This window comes from Oncorhynchus clarkii, chromosome 10, assembly GCF_045791955.1.
Source record: "Oncorhynchus clarkii lewisi isolate Uvic-CL-2024 chromosome 10, UVic_Ocla_1.0, whole genome shotgun sequence".
In the NCBI taxonomy this organism is placed as follows: Eukaryota; Metazoa; Chordata; class Actinopteri; order Salmoniformes; family Salmonidae; genus Oncorhynchus; species Oncorhynchus clarkii.
Window position 1 is genome coordinate 15574477 of NC_092156.1, and position 18080 is coordinate 15592556.

General features: G+C 44.8%; 1 protein-coding gene across 1 annotated transcript in view; it reads right to left on the reverse strand.

Moving 5' to 3' along the window:
* LOC139418056 (myotonin-protein kinase-like) overlaps positions 1-14965 on the reverse strand; it is a 31473-nt gene extending 16508 nt beyond the window's left edge. Inside the window, exons 1-5 of the mRNA XM_071167209.1 lie at positions 13633-14965; positions 6022-6113; positions 5852-5935; positions 732-827; positions 357-505 (exon numbers count right to left, since the gene is read on the reverse strand). Of these exons, the coding sequence (XP_071023310.1) occupies positions 357-505; positions 732-827; positions 5852-5935; positions 6022-6113; positions 13633-13801 (590 nt within the window). The 5' untranslated portion in view covers positions 13802-14965. The remainder of the gene's footprint in view (positions 1-356; positions 506-731; positions 828-5851; positions 5936-6021; positions 6114-13632) is intronic.
* Positions 14966-18080: the final 3115 nt, after the last annotated feature.

An 18080-nucleotide genomic window follows, 5' to 3' on the forward strand; every position in this document is an offset into this window, starting at 1 on the left:
TTACTGTTCCCAGGTCATCTATATGAGATTTCATAGTTCATAGTTCTTGGAACCCTTGACTCAGAACTTGCGGTGCATGGACCAAAATGAAACCATTAGATGACGTAGACAGTCCACACTCAAAAAGAGACTTCTCAAGTTCTATTATGCTTATTTATTCATGCATTCCAGAGTCAACAAACATTCTTTGAACCTCTCTTGTAGGTCCTCCAAAGTAAGGAACAATGTTCCCTGTTTTCTGAGAACATTTCTTCCAGAAAAATGACTGTTTTCAGAACATTACGGCGGTATTCTAGGAACACCACAAATTGTTTGCTGGAGGTTGTCATGTTGCCAGGTGTCTCTGACCAACTAACCTGTGAACATAGCCCATCCTGTGGATGGAGTCGATCGCCATGACCATCTCAGCCAAGTAGAACTGGGCCATGTCCTCAGGGATACGGTCGCCAAACTTACTGAGCAGGGTCAACAGGTCACCACCCACGTAGTAGTCCATCACCAGGTACTGAGAGAGAGAGAGCGAGAGTGAGCGAGAGAGAGAGTGAGCGAGAGAGAGAGATAGAGAGATGTGAAGAATAAAAAATTAAGAGAAAGAAAGCTTAAATTATTATCCCTTGGTGTATTTCAAGGGAAAGAAACTGAGGGAAGTGACTGAATCACACCAGGTAGACTGCAGTCAGATGTGAAGGCTGAAATGACCCTGATGTTTGCGATTTGTCACTAATACCCACCAGGTAATTGTCGTCCTGGAAGGCATAGTGCAGCTCTGTGATCCACCTTCGATCACCCTTCAGCAGAACTTCTCTCTCCTCCTGGTAACAAGCTGTCTACAGGACAGAAACACAAAGACGCAACACAGAGAGACAGATGGCCTCACATCCCAGCTTGGTTCCTTGGAAGTTGTGGGAACATACGTTTTTGGTTTCCCGTTGGTTCTGGGAATGAAGCCATAAGTTTCCTGACACGTAAAATGGAACGTTCTGAGAACCCTGTTCTGGGTTCGTTCCTTTTTGGGTTGCAGGGAGGTTCTGAGAACATTTTACTATGGTTTCCTGAAAGTTTTCCTGGGAGGCTTTATTAATGTTCTGCGAACAGAAATTATATCTTATTTGAAGGTAATTAACCCTCTATGGCATGACTTTTTATTTTGGGGGGAAAAAATATTTCACCCGATTTTTTTTTTTGGGGGGGGGGGGGGCTTGCGGGTCCCTGATAATATATCTATCATAAAATTTGTTGTCCATTCCCCCCCACCCCACACCCCTGAACCAGACATTGGTTTGTTGCGTCAGGGCTGGAGTAAGGAAAACAAGCGATATATGAATTAGAACAAAAGTTTTATTTTCCATAGAAACATATAAACCAACATCCAAATGACTGTCTGTGTGTGTGTGCGTGTGTGTAGGGGTTAGCCTATGTGTGTGGGTATATGTGCGAGTGTGTGTGTGTGTGTTTCAGTGTGTCTGAATGTGTGTTTTTCTGGGTTATTGTTTGAATCAGTGTTTCTCTTTTTGACAAAGCACACTCTGATTTCCAATTCTGTGTGGAACCTCAGGATGCAGTTGCTGGTGGATGTGAAACAGAGGTGGACATCACATTTCTGGCACTTGGCTTTTGGTGTACCTGTGCACCCTGGTACCTTGCATCTCCCCTTCTTTTCAGCCAGACTCATTCAGTGGGCTGTGGCATCCAGGCGCACATCAGGGACTGGAATTGGAGCAGGGGTCCTTTCCTCCTCTTCTCCTCCTACTCACCAGCAATTGTAGAACTGGGACGACCTTTCTTGCACTCCAGACTCTTTCCACTTTTGCATAGGCCTTCAGCGATGTATGACTTGAAGGTATACAGCTTCATTTGTTCCTTCTTTCTCATACCAGTGCCTTCACAATCTCTTCAGTAGAGCAGCCAGGTTGTCACGACGATCATATCCAGGAAGTGGAACACCAGCCGGTGGTACCACTTCTTTGCTCTGATTTTGTTCCGGTACAGTGCACTCAGTGAGTCAAGCAGATCCACACCACCAATATCCTTGTTGTATAATCTTTCACCACAGCAGGGCAGGGGACTTTGGTGATCATCTTTCGCTTGAGATCCCACCTGTCAACCTCAGTTTTTTTTGATGGCCTCCCATCTATTCAGTATCATGGTGTCAGCAACTTGGGACACTCAGCAGACTTTGTTCCAAAACATGCGGGTGCCTGGTAAAGCAAACAACAACATGTACACCATAATACTCAGGAACTGCTCCAATTCTTTTGTTGTGAGGTTAAGGGGCTTGTTTGCGTTACATTGTATTGCATATAAACTTGACAAGACTACAATAACTTCCAGAATGTCTTCAGTGAAAAACTGCTTGAAGTACTGGAGGGGGACATGATATCATCAGATCTTGAAAGCAGGCCCTGCCATTCTGGGTAAGCATTGAAGTATGCATTGTGGGGTGTTCTCCACCGGGGTAGGCGTGGAACATCAACCTCTGCTACATCTTCATCCTCAGACTCAGTCTCATTGTCAACAGACAGGCATTCCCCTTTAAAAAATAAAGCAGGAAGCACACATTTGAATGTGTCATATACCCTTCTTCATCCACTAACGCACGCGCACACATTACTTTGCTGAATGACCCCTAACTGACCCCTGACCTCCTAACTGTCTGTAAAACCTGATTCTGGGATCTACTCTTCCTGACTCTCCTCAAGCTCATGGTCCTCACTGTCAGAGGGAATGACCCTAACTGCTCGATGATGTTCCTTCCGCCCATAAAATGTTCTTGTGTCCATTTCCTGTAAGTATCAGTAGATAGTAAAGTAAAAACATTGACCATGGTCATAATTATGCATCCAAGCACATCTCCACACTTTAGCATGATATTGCCCGAACAAAAGTGGTCTAACTGCACAATGTTGCCCTGAGGCAACGAACCAAAAAACACTGTTTTAGTATATAAATAAAAACAAAATAATTCTTTAAACAATCAAACATACTTCTTTACATACTCATGCACATGCATATATTTAAAAAAAAAAGTTATTTCAATTTAAACATGTTATTAAAAAGGGATTTCATCTTACCAATTGGTGGCAATGTGTCCCATGCGGCTTTACTTTCTGAAAGGACTGCTCCACCCCAGACAAAAGGCCACACTCACTTCAGCCCCTCATTTCATAGGACACAGACATGTCCGGTGATATTATATATATACACTGCTCAAAAAAATAAAGGGAACACTAAAATAACACATCCTAGATCTGAATGAATGAAATATTCTTATTAAATACTTTTTTCTTTACATAGTTGAATGTGCTGACAACAAAATCACACAAAAATTATCAATGGAAATCAAATTTATCAACCCATGGAGGTCTGGATTTGGAGTGACACTCAAAATTAAAGTGGAAAACCACACTACAGGCTGATCCAACTTTGATGTAATGTCCTTAAAAGAAGTCAAAATGAGGCTCAGTAGTGTGTGTGGCCTCCACGTGCCTGTATGACCTCCCTACAACGCCTGGGCATGCTCCTGATGAGGTGGCGGATGGTCTCCTGAGGGATTTCCTCCCAGACCTGGACTAAAGCATCCGCCAACTCCTGGACAGTCTGTGGTGCAACGTGGCGTTGGTGGATGGAGCGAGACATGATGTCCCAGATGTGCTCAATTGGATTCAGGTCTGGGGAATGGGCGGGCCAGTCCATAGCATCAATGCCTTCCTCTCGCAGGAACTGCTGACACACTCCAGCCACATGAGGTCTAGTGTTGTCTTGCATTAGGAGGAACCCAGGGCCAACCGCACCAGCATATGGTCTCACAAGATGTCTGAGGATCTCATCTCGGTACCTAATGGCAGTCAGGCTACCTCTGGCAAGCACATGGAGGGCTGTGCGGCCCCCCAAAGAAATGCCACCCCACACCATGACTGACGCACCGCCAAACCGGTCATGCTGGAGGATGTTGCAGGCAGCAGAACGTTCTCCACGGCGTCTCCAGACTGTCACGTCTGTCACATGTGCTCAGTGTGAACCTGCTTTCATCTGTGAAGAGCACAGGGCGCCAGTGGCGAATTTGCCAATCTTGGTGTTCTCTGGCAAATGCCAAACGTCCTGCATGGTGTTGGGCTGTAAGCACAACCCCAACCTGTGGATGTCGGGCCCTCATACCACCCTCATGGAGTCTGTTTCTGAGCAGACACATGCACATTTGTGGCCTGCTAGAGGTCATTTTGCAGGGCTCTGGCAGTGCTCCTCCTGCTCCTCCTTGCACAAAGGCGGATGTAGCGGTCCTGCTGCTGGGTTGTTGCCCTCCTACGGCCTCCCACGTCTCCTGATGTACTGGCCTGTCTCCTGGTAGCGCCTCCATGCTCTGGACACTACGCTGACAGACACAGCAAACCTTCTTGCCACAGCTCGCATTGATGTGCCATCCTGGATGAGCTGCACTACCTGAGCCACTTGTGTGGGTTGTAGACTCCGTCTCATGCTACCACTAGAGTGAAAGCACCGCCAGCATTCAAAAGTGACCAAAACATCAGCCAGGAAGCATAGGAACTGAGAAGTGGTCTGTGGTCACCACCTGCAGAACCACTCCTTTATTGGGGGTGTCTTGCTAATTGCCTATAATTTCCACCTGTTGTCTATTCCATTTGCACAACAGCATGTGAAATGTACTGTCAATCAGTGTTGCTCCTAAGTGGACAGTTTGATTTCACAGAAGTGTGATTGACTTGGAGTTACATTGTGTTGTTTAAGTGTTCCCTTTATTTTTTTGAGCAGTGTATATATATATATATATATATATATAAAAAAAAATATTATCAAAAAGGGGTGCTGTGAGGTCCAAAAAGGTTGTTTGTTACCATGCCATAGAAGGTTAAATAACATTCTGAGAACAATAAGATTTTGAATAACACTGTTTGCGTTAACTGTTTTGAACTCCAGCCATACATAGCAAATTCATTTCCATGTGTCCTAAGGCAGTGTTTCCCAACCCTGGTCCTCGAGCACCCTCAACAGTACACAGTTTTTTGTGGCCCTTGACAAACACACCTCAGGGAACCATTTGAGAGCAGTACTTTAAATAGAACTATAAGGAAACCTGTAGGAAACGTTACTCTAAAGTACTGAAATTCCCTCAGAAAAAACTTTCTTAATGTTCTCAGAACTATTTCAGAACATTCCCAATGTCAAACCAGTTGGAGAACGTTCCTAGAACATTACTAAAAATGTAATCAAATGTAACCATGTTTGAACTTTTAGGAAATGTTCTGTTAAAGTAATGAAACACCAAGAAAATAAAGTTATTTTAATGTCTTTAAATTTGCTGAGAATTTTCCAAAGTCAAGCAACTATCCTGCACCATTTCTAGAAAGTTGTGGGAAGGTTGTGTTGCAAAATAACCATAGGACAACATTCTCAGAACGTTATGTGCTAGCTGGGATGTTGTTTTACAGTAGACGCAAGAAGCAACAAAGAAGTTGGTTCTAATACAAAATGTATCCGTTGTTATGTGAATAGTAAAACCCACTAAGGACAGACATTATTTTAATGTCTAGATTCAAATTACATTTGATTGAGTTGTCAATGAATGTGAATTTAACATGAAAACAAGAAACATTTGAACCATGTCATTATATTTAGCTTTAAAATGATAAAATATTGTTACTTACACCAGATAAGTGCAGTGAAACGTGTTTTACAGGGTAGACCATAGCTTAAAAACTCTTTATGTTGATTTTTGCAAATCCAATCAGTTTTCCATGTTGATTCAACGTCATCACACTTATTTTTTTGTAGTTGAAACGACGTCGATTCAACCAGTTTGTGCCCAGTGGGAAGGTTCCTGTGTGTGTGTGTTTACCTCTCCTCGCTTCAGCATGTCCCACTTATTCATAATCTTCAGCGCGTACACTTGCTGTGTGCTACGCATCCTCGCCACAGCCACCTATAAATACAGCAACACACACGTTACCACGGAGATAAGATTCAATTGTCCAAAGTGCACCTTGACTTTTGGCGGCGTCCTCTCACCTCACTGAAGGTCCCTCGACCAATCACCTTCAAGATATGGAAGTCATCCCTCTTGATGCGTGTCTTCTTCACCTGCCTCACCAGGGGCTCCGCTGTGATTGGAGGAGAGAGGGCAGAGAGGCTGTTGATTTCACGAGAAAAGACATGGAAAGCGGGTGTTTGAAAATAAATAAATTCTAACTAGGGTCAACCTTTGTATGGAGAATATATTTTATACACTCACATCCTCCAAAAGCAGGCCTGACAAGCCTGGAGTAAGGACTAGATCTAGACACTGTGCTTGTTCATGTAGATGGCCCTCATCACACACACACACACACACACACACACACACACACACACACACACACACACACACACACACACACACACACACACACACACACACACACACACACACACACACACACACACACACACACACACACACACACACACACACACACACACACAGACTGTTAACAAGAAGACCTCCGGGCATCCTGGCAAAAGCTGTCTGTTTCCTTTAACCTTTCAAACAAACACTTCCAAGTGTCATGGGTCACCCGCCTCCTATGAAATACAACCCAGAAACAGCCAAAACACACGCATGTGTATTTTTGTGTGTGGTTGGAGAGACTGTGGATCAGATGGTAGAGCATGAAATTTGCATTGCCAGAGTCGTGGGTTCGATTCCTGCTAGACCACCACGCTAAAAATGTATGCTCATATGACAGTAACAAGCAGCCAGATCCCCTTTAAGGCACTGGTGTTCTGAAATAGTCTAAGAGTGTGTCTAAGAATAGCTGCCATCGTTTAATACTTTTTTAAGGCAAGTTTTCCAGCCCCTTGGTTTTCTTTTTTTCTTCACTCCCTTCTCCTGTGGGGAGGAATGCGAGCGAGACCAAGGCAACAGTATAAACTGTTTTAGTGGGGAGAGAGAGGGGGGGGGGGAGAGAGAGAGAGAGAGAGAGAGAGAGAGAGAGAGAGAGAGGAATAGAGAAATGGAGAGAAGGTTCCAGACCCACTCAGCCTTTCAGGCATCTTGTAGAAACAACCAAATATTTTGGCTTCCTTGATTGTGTCCCAAATGGCTCCCTATTCCCTATATAGTGCCCACAGAGCTTCAGTCAAAAGTAGTGCACTATGTAAGGAATAGGGTGCCATTTGGGATGCAGATTAAATTCCTTTATAGACTTCTAGAATGGAGCGATGTACTTGTGCACAGCGGCTGTTGTGACTGGCATGTGACTGTAGATTTGGGGAATCTGTCCAGGATTTTCATCAGGACCAATACCAACAATGTGGACAGCCAATATTGAGGCTGTACAAAACCATCTCTTTAGCTCATAGCAATGCTTTGGAACACCCAAGAACAGTGGATCTTAATACTTCGCATGCGGTGACCCATATAAAAACTTTTTCATTGGACCCTCAACACATTTCTTGCGACTCTCCAGATGAATAAGGCAATTTCTGCAACCCAGCCATCAGACCTGGGTTCAAATCCTTTAAGCATTTGCTTTAGCCAGCCTAGAGTACCGGATTGGCGTTGTTTGCACATTTGGGACAATTGTATTGGTTCCAATGTGCCAGGCAAGCTTAATCAAAAGCAGTGTAGGAACCCACCAGCCTCTCTCTACATGTCAGAGAATGACTCCGGGGTGAAGTTTCACTTGGACGCTGATCTTGCGACAGTTTAGCATTTTCCTCACTAATGGTTAGGATTGTGGGAGGGGGAGCTGATCCTAGATCTGTACCTAGGGGAAACTTCACCCAGGAGTGTCAGCAGGACATGCTTGGTTGATGAGAGATGATGATTGTAAAACCACAGGAGAGGATATGGGGTCAGAAATCACCATTCTTCCTTTCCACCCATCCTGCCCAGCTGTATTCCCCTTCACACACACACACACACACACACACACACACACACACACACACACACACACACACACACACACACACACACACACACACACACACACACACACACACACACACACACACACACACACACACACACACACACACACACACACCACACACCCACTGGTTGACAGAAAACAGGGCCTGATGGAAAGTATGGTATGGTGTGGGGTGGGGGTGGGGGGGACGCTGAGAGTCTTTCCTCTCCTCTCCTCTGCTTTCCCGCCTGTGTTGTTTACCCTAGTCCTTTAATGATGGAACAGTGCCAACCAGCCCAACCAGCGCACAGTGCCAACCAGACCAACCAGCACACAGCCTCATAAATGGACATGTCTTTCCTCCAGGGAGATGGAAAGAGACAGAGAGAGGAAAAGAGAGAGCGAGACAGAGGGGGGAGGGGGGGAGGTAAACATTTTCAAAAAGTTGAAAGTAGAGGAAATGACTTGTCAAGGTTGGGTCACATCAGGTTAACCCTCTAGTCAAGATTGTGTCACATCAGGTTAACCCTCTAGTCAAGGTTGGGTCACATCAGGTTAACCCTCTAGTCAAGGTTGGGTCACATCAGGTTAACCCTCTAGTCAAGGTTGGGTCACATCAGGTTAACCCTCTAGTCAAGATTGGGTCACATCAGGTAAATCCTCTAGTCAAGGTTGGGTCACATCAGGTAAACCCTCTAGAGTCTGGAGTGACAGATGGGTAAGTTAGGTGACTTTTTTACAGCATCCACACAGCATCATTAGACTTTTGCAGAATCTATGCACCCCCTCCTCTATTTGGCATCTTATAACAAAGATCCTGATTTTTAGGGAGATGGTATAATAATGCAAAATATTCAATGCGAAATACCAATATCATACAGAGGATAAGGAACTATCCCAGGTTGAATACTCATAGCTCCTCTGTAGCTGCTGACACATGATCATTCCATGATATCCCACTGGGCACAAACATCAGTTCAACGTCTATTTTTGATTTACATTTGGTTGAGTTGTCAACTAACATGAATTCAACGTGAAATCAACCAAAAATGTCACAATGACATTGGATTTAGGTAAACATTTTGGGGAAAATAATATAAAATTCCCTTACGGGGATTACTTTTTGCAAATACAATCAGTTTCCACGTTGATTCAGCGTCATCACAAATACAGTGCCTTGCGAAAGTATTCGGCCCCCTTGAACTTTGCGACCTTTTGCCACATTTCAGGCTTCAAACATAAAGATATACAACTGTATTTTTTTGTGAAGAATCAACAACAAGTGGGACACAATCATGAAGTGGAACGACATTTATTGGATATTTCAAACTTTTTTAACAAATCAAAAACTGAAAAATTGGGCGTGCAAAATTACTCAGCCCCCTTAAGTTAATACTTTGTAGCGCCACCTTTTGCTGCGATTACAGCTGTAAGTCGCTTGGGGTATGTCTCTATCAGTTTTGCACATCGAGAGACTGATTTTTTTTCCCATTCCTCCTTACAAAACAGCTCGAGCTCAGTGAGGTTGGATGGAGAGCATTTGTGAACAGTAGTTTTCAGTTCTTTCCACAGATTCTCGATTGGATTCAGGTCTGGACTTTGACTTGGCCATTCTAACACCTGGATATGTTTATTTTTGAACCATTCCATTGTAGATTTTGCTTTATGTTTTGGATCATTGTCTTGTTGGAAGACAAAATCTCCGTCCCAGTCTCAGGTCTTTTGCAGACTCCATCAGGTTTTCTTCCAGAATGGTCCTGTATTTGGCTCCATCCATCTTCCCATCAATTTTAACCATCTTCCCTGTTCCTGCTGAAGAAAAGCAGGCCCAAACCAGGATGCTGCCACCACCATGTTTGACAGTGGGGATGGTGTGTTCAGGGTGATGAGCTGTGTTGCTTTTACGCCAAACATAACGTCTTGCATTGTTGCCAAAAAGTTCAATTTTGGTTTCATCTGACCAGAGCACCTTCTTCCACATGTTTGGTGTGTCTCCCAGGTGGCTTGTGGCAAACTTTAAACAACACTTTTTATGGATATCTTTAAGAAATGGCTTTCTTCTTGCCACTCTTCCATAAAGGCCAGATTTGTGCAATATACGACTGATTGTTGTCCTATGGACAGAGTCTCCCACCTCAGCTGTAGATCTCTACAGTTCATCCAGAGTGATCATGGGCCTCTTGGCTGCATCTCTGATCAGTCTTCTCCTTGTATGAGCTGAAAGTTTAGAGGGACGGCCAGGTCTTGGTAGATTTGCAGTGGTCTGATACTCCTTCCATTTCAATATTATCGCTTGCACAGTGCTCCTTGGGATGTTTAAAGCTTGGGAAATCTTTTTGTATCCAAATCCGGCTTTAAACTTCTTCACAACAGTATCTCGGACCTGCCTGGTGTGTTCCTTGTTCTTCATGATGCTCTCTGCGCTTTTAACGGACCTCTGAGACTATCACAGTGCAGGTGCATTTATACGGAGACTTGATTACACACAGGTGGATTGTATTTATCATCATTAGTCATTTAGGTCAACATTGGATCATTCAGAGATCCTCACTGAACTTCTGGAGAGAGTTTGCTGCACTGAAAGTAAAGGGGCTGAATAATATTGCACGCCCAATTTTTCAGTTTTTGATTTGTTAAAAAAGTTTGAAATATCCAATAAATGTCGTTCCACTTCATGATTGTGTCCCACTTCATGATTGTGTCCCAATTAAGTTTTATATCTTTATGTTTGAAGCCTGAAATGTGGCAAAAGGTCGCAAAGTTCAAGGGGGCCGAATACTTTCGCAAGGCACTGTATATATTTTTTAAATGACGTCGAAACAACGTTGATTCAACCATTTTTCCCCAGTGCGTAATACATTTGTGGACAACCCTGGCTTTGCATCCTCAAAGCGGGAGAAATTATGTTATGTGTTTTCCCTCTCCTTACATGCGGTCTATACACAGAAAGGTCAAAATAAGAAATTAGACTCTAATAAGACCTAAAACCCAGACTTAGACATGCATCGCTCTAGTCCTCTTGAACTACGTGCCAACAGTACCGGACACTTGTTTTACGGCAGCGAAAAGGTCTGGAAGTGGAAAAGGAGATGGAGCCACAGCTCGTTTCTGAGCATGTTGACTCTGGCCATGTCCCCATCGAACACTCGTCCTGTTGTTAAGGCCATGTAGGGAGTGACCAGACCAGACCAAACCCTACACAGAGAGAGATAAAGAGAGATAAAGAGAGAGAGAGAGAGAGAGAGAGAGAGAGAGAGAGAGAGAGAGAGAGAGATGGGGGTAGGGGAGAAAGAGGGAGAGAAGGGCACACACAGATACAGACCGAAAGATTCAGAGACAGAAAGAGACAGGTCACAGTGAGAGACGGACGGACGGACAGACAGACAGACTCTGGTGCTGGTTTGATCCTTGCTGACTGTGTTAAGCGTTTGGATCCTTGCTGACTGTGTTAATTGGAGTTGAATGGCGATCTAACCTGCTCAGCCTGATCTAAGCTACCCTGCTGCATCACTGGTCATCCTTCCACATCTAACACTGTAATCACAGGAGGTTGGTGGCATCTTAATTGGGGAGGACGGGCTCGTGGTAATGACTGGAGCAGAATAAGTGGAATGGTATCAAATACATCATACACATGGTTTGCAGGTGTTTAATGCCATTTCATTTGCTCTGTTCCACCATTATTATGAGCCGTCCTCCCCTCAGCAGCCTCCTGTGACTGTCATGTACCCTCATCCCACAGCGAGCCTGGACACATGCTCAGACCAAAATAGGAACCTCCATCACTGACATTTGATAGCCCTTGGACACTGGACTAAATCGCACACACACGGAAGCATGCGGACCCACACACACACAAAAACCCAATTTTGTGTGCACGCACGCACGCACACACACACACACACATTTATGAAGTATTTTGAAATACTGTACATTGAAAGTTAATTCATTTAGAGCACAGGAGAAATCAAGTCTACTGTAAGCACTGATCTGACATGGCATAGACTAGTGGAGGCGATGCGGTGGAACCCTTTTTAACTGTGTCAGATCAGTGATACCTTCAAGGTAGAGAGGAGGAACATTGTATATACTGTGACATGTATTGCCATATGTGGACTCATTCACCATATGTTACAGCATACAGTATGTCTGACTTAGTTGAGAGTTCATTGGCTTGGGTGACAAAAGTCAGAGAGATAGAGAGAGAAGACGGAGACAGACAGAGACTGAGACAGAGACGGAGACGGAGACTGAGACTGAGACTGAGACTGAGACTGAGACTGAGACTGAGACGGAGACGGAGACTGAGACTGAGACTGAGACTGAGACTGAGACGGAGACTGAGACGGAGACTGAGACTGAGACTGAGACTGAGACTGAGACTGAGACTGAGACTGAGACTGAGACTGAGACTGAGACGGAGACGGAGACGGAGACGGAGACGGAGACGGAGACTGAGACTGAGACTAAAGGTTGAAGGGTTGAAAAGAGCGGCGGGAAGATGTGAGGAGTTCTTGTCACATAGTCCATGTCCAACAGAGAAGCCAATGTTCCCAATAAAACAGGTTAGTAGCTTAAGGGGCAGTCAGTCAACAGTCCTGTCATTTCCTACTGTACAGTGTGTGTATGTGTGTGTGTGTGTGTGCGTTAAGACTGACACCAGCTGATTTATCCCAGGGGCTCATGAGGACTGGCAGAGGGTTACCAGAGGGGTGTTGGCTTGTACAACCTTGTTTCTGCACTGCACTCTTCTACTATGAGAACAGTTTACACTTTATATTATACAATGTGGTACAGTGGTAATTGAAATACAGTCACCAACAACAAACACATGCTGAGCACACCGTGCTCTATGTTCACGACACAGCCCATTGCAACACCGCATACACATCGTTGGCAAGATGGTTGTATGATGTCTGGATGGGAGTTGTTGGATGAAGGGAAATCATTGCGGCTATTTTTGATCTGAAAGTGAGAACGCACACACACACACACACACACACACACACACACACACACACACACACACACACACACACACACACACACACACACACACACACACACACACACATACACCCCTCACCCCCACACACACCCCTACGCCCCATACAAAGAGCGTATGAGCAATGATGGAGCAATGCAGTCATCATACCATGTCTGTGTGTGTGTCATTGCCCTGTGAAACACAGTCCAGAGACCTCTCCTCCCATGTACACCCGCCATAAAGGGAGAAGAGAACCTGAGTGGTGTGTGTCACTGGGTTGCTATGTCTCATATGCACATTTCAACGTTTCCATACAGATTGACAGGAGGACGGGACTGAATAATGACTCATGGGGGTGTTGTGATTTTGTGAAAACACAATGTGACAATCCAGGTCTTTCTTTTGCATCATTGCAAGAAATGTGTTTTCTTTCAAATACTTTGTGTTCTTAATTTCGTTTACATGGAGCAAAGAAACCAATGGATAATACCAAAAGTGCAAACTCCACACATTAGGCCTGCCGGATAAGCATATTCAAACACAGGCAGGTTTTAGACCCTCAACAGTAAATAGACATGGAAGATAACACACACACACACACACACACACACACACACACACACACACACACACACACACACACACACACACACACACACACACACACACACACACACACACACACACACACACACACACACACACACAGAGTAAAGCTTTTCCAAGTAAGACACTGACCCCATTGTAGGAAGCTCGAGACGTACTTCTCCCTGGCAAGGGGTAACGAGTGGAACTCTTGGTACACCCCCACTAGCAGGTCCAACAGTGTCTGCAGTCCAACCGGCCCTGGGGCCTGGAGTTCCAACAGCAGTAGGTCTGAGTCACGAGGTCCCGGGCCCGCCGACATGCTGTTCAGCAGGGGAGGGCCTGGGTTCAGCGGTGCTGCGACTCCCTGGAGTCCATGGAGACTGGTGGCTTGTTCTGGAGTGGAGCTCTTCTAGCCACTGTCCCCTGTTTGTTTCACACCGGGGCTTCCTGTAGTTTACAGTGCCTCCCCGCTCTCTCTCTTCTTCCCTGTCTCTGTCACTCTCTCTTTTTCCCTCCCTCTCTCTCTCTCGATCCGGCTATCCTTGCTCTGTGCCCCTTGCAACTCCCCTGTCATCTGTCAGTCCTTCACTCTGTACAGTGTGTGTATTTGTGTTTGTGTGTGTGGGGGGGTGTGGTTGTGTGTGACTGCTGGGGGCTTACACCAGCTGAAATGTTCCACTGTCTGTCTGTCACTTTGTCTGTCTGTCTGTCTGTCCCTCTGTCCCTCTGTCTGTCTGTCTGTCTGTCTGTCTGTCTCTCTGTCTCTCTGTCTCTCTGTCTCTCCGCCCCCTTATTCTTCTCTCCCCGTGACTCTACAGTGTCTGTTAAGCATGCAGTTACTCCGACTCTAACTCCAGCCCTTTTTTGGTGCGTCCCTTCTCTCCCTCTCCTTCTTTCTCTCTCTCTCCTTCTGTCCAAATGCAGTGTCTGCAATATTACAGTAGATGGAGGATTGTGTTAATGTGTAAAAAAGATTGTCTCAATTTTTTCCTCCAAGTGACTTTTTGCTTTGTAATCTCCGTCTCCCGTCCACCTCATACGTCAATTCTTCCGTCCTTCTAAAACTTCAAAGTTCAAAATATTCCACCTCTTTCACAGAATTGTATCTCCATTTTCTAGAACTGTATGTGGTCAAGCCAAAACATACACTACTCTATACCTCAGGTACATGTTTTATGGTCTCCTCAAATCTCACTACAGTTACAGAACTGTCCACGGTCCATGAGATATTTCGGTCCCTCAACCTTTTGCAGACCCTCCATCTCACCTCTCTCTCTCCTTCTGTCTTCACAGCCCTCCTCCCTACCTTCTTCATGCACTCTTTTCAGGGGCACAGTGGTTGTCCACTTCTCTTTTCCAGCTCACTGGCTCTGAAAATCCTCAACTCACTCAGTCTGTCCACCCGTTTATTCTCTCTGTCTGTCTGTCCTTCTCTTCTCCCCCGGTGTCTGTCGCTCATTGTTTGTCTGTTAAGCTTTCCTCCCTCCCTCTCTCGTTCTCTCTCTCTCCTCCCAACTTTTCTGTTTTGATTTCTCCAGTGAACTGCCCCCTTCCTCTACTTCTCTGTTTATGAATACACCACTGCTCCTGCCTCCCTCCCTTCAAATGAGCCTCTCTTTTCCTTTTCTTGTCTCTACTTTATTTGAATGTTTCATTGTTTTCATAGCACATCCTGCAGAAAGCATGCTTTATGCTGACGTATACTTACTGCTATTATAAACTGGTTACCAACTTAGTTAGAGCAGTAAAAATACATGTTTTGTCATACCTGTGGTATATGGTCTGATATACCGCGGCTTTCAGCCAATCAGCATTCAGGACTCGAACAACCCAGATTATAATTCAATACGGTGTTCATTTAAACTCCATATTGATAAGTGTGTTTTGAATTGTGTTTGTGTGCGTGTGGGTACACACTTGCATATTGTGCCTCTCAGGGCTGGGTGTCTCAGGCTCTGCACACTCCTGGATTGCATCCTTCCTGGCAGATCCTTCCTAACAGGTGACGTGGAGAGGATCTGTGTCTGGACCACGTACTCGTACTACTGGTGCCCCCCAGGGCTAGGCCCTCTCCTCTTCTCTCTATACACCAAGTCACTAGGCTCTGTCATATCCTCATATGGTCTCTCCTACTCAACTACTTTTCTCCTTTCCCCCCTTCTGACACCCAGGTGGTGACACGCCTCTCTGCGAGCCTGACAGATATCTCAGCTTGGATCTCACCTAAAGCTCACCCTTGACAAGACAGAGCTGCTCTTCCTCCTGGAGAAGGCCTGCCCGCTCCAAGACCTCTCCATCACGGTTGACAACTTCACAGTGTCCTCTTCCCAGAGTGCAAAGAACCTTGGCGTGACCCTGGACAACACCACTGAGTGTTAATTTAACTCCTGAATCAACACTAGAAATGTTACACCGGAAAATCAACACTAGGTAACACTGGTCAATTTGTTGTGTAGATGTGTGTGCATATAGAGCGTGCATGTGCCTGCGTGCATTCCTGTATGCATTGTACATGCATTTCTGTCTTTTGTTGGTGCACATCTATACTGAACAAAAATTTAAACACAACATGCAACACTTTCAACGATTTTCCCGAGTTACAGTTCCTTTAAGGAAATCAGTCAATTGAAATAAATTCATTAGGCCCTAACCTATGGATTTCACATGACTGGGCAGGGGCGCAGTCCTTTGCCCACCTACTTGGGAGCCAGGCCCACTCCCTGGGGAGCCAGGCCCAGCCAATCAGCATGTTTTTTTCCCCACATAAGGGCTATATTATAGACAGAAATACTCAGTTTCATCAGCTGTCCAGGTGGCTGGTCTCAGACGATCCCGCAGTTGAAGAAGCCGGATGTGGAGGTCCTGGGCTGGCATAGTTACACATAGTCTGCGGTTGTGAAGCCGGTTGGACGTACTGCCAAATTCTCTAAAACGACGTTGGAGGCGGCTTATGGTAGAGAAATGAACATCATATTCTCTGGCAACAGCTCTGGTGGACATTCTTGCAGTCAGCAAGAAAACTTGAGACATCTGTGATATTGTGTTAGGTGACAAAACTGCACATTTTAGAGTGGCCTTTTATTGTCCCCAGCGGTATAATGATCATGCTGTTTAATCAGCTTCTTGAGATGCCACACCTGTCAGGTGGATGGATTGTCTTGGCAAAGGTGAAATGCTCACTAACATGGATGTAAACGAAATATGAGAGAAATAAGCTTTTTGTGCATATCAACATATTCTGGGATGAACATGGGACCAACACTTTTACATGTTGTGTTTATATTTTTGTTCAGTGTAGCATATTGTTCACTGTGCACTCTCACATGGGCACCACACACGTATTCATTAAGTCTAAGATATGCTATGCACACATAATACAAACACAGTGTGCACAGTGTGTGTTTGTATTATGTGTGCATAGAATATCTTAGACTTAATGAATACGTGTGTGGTGCCCATGTGAGAGGGTTTGTGTACTGTTGTGGAGCCCACAGCAACAACAGCATAGCAGTGTGGTGCAGACGGTGTCAGTGGAATGTTTTCCTAAGGAAGTGGTGCTCTGGGACATGCCAAGGAACAGAACACTGGGCAGCTAGCTTGCCGTGTGTTTTGTCCTATATTTATATTTTATTTATTTTACATTTTTAATCCCAGCCCCCCTCCCCGCAGGAGGCCTTTTGCCTTTTGCCTTTTGGTAGGCCGTCATTGTAAATAAGAATTTGTTCTTAAGATCTTAACTGGCTTGCCTAATTAAAAAAAACATTTTTTTTAAAAGCTTCACCCTTGTCAGACCCAATGCTGATCTAATGTTAGCATTGACTGGTTAATATAAGCTGGGTAAGCTGATCCTAGATCTGCTTCAAGGGTCAGTTCTGTCCAGAACCAATGCATGCTGGGAGAGTAGTGTGGGCACCAGGATTGGGGTTAATTTCCATTTCAATTAGTTGAATTCAGAAAGTAAACTGAAATTCCAATCCCAATGTTCCCTTTTTTCAGTTGACAAAATATCACTTTACCTCCTTGAATAGTTTCATTAAAATGGAATTGACCCCAACCCTGGTTGGTGCCCACATAGACCACACAGAGTAAAGGGAAGTTGCCTCTAGATTCTGATATATGATCAGTTTTTGCATTTTACCCTAAATAGTTGTGGTTAGGATTTGGGGGAGAGTAATCTGACCCTAGAGACGACTTCTACCCAGGCACAGTGTGGGCGCTCATGCAAAGACAGAGACAGAATCCCCTTGTGAAAAGAGGAGTTAATACTCTGTTTGAGGGACACATCTTAACATGTGAGCCACAATACAGTAGAGCCCATGAGTCATTGGGTGTCCCCCAAATGGCACCCTTTATAGTACACTACTTTTAACCAGGGCCCAGTGCGCCATATAAAGGGAATAGCTTGCTATTTCAGAGGCATCCATTATCAAGCACACACTATGAGACACTGTCTGAGTCTTTATTTTACTAGGCAAGTCAGTGAAAAACAAACTCTTATTTTCAGTGACAGTCTAGGAACAGGGGGTAAACAGCCTTGTTCAGGGGCAGAACGATATATTTTTTACCTTGTCAGCTCAGGGATTCAATCTAGCAACCTT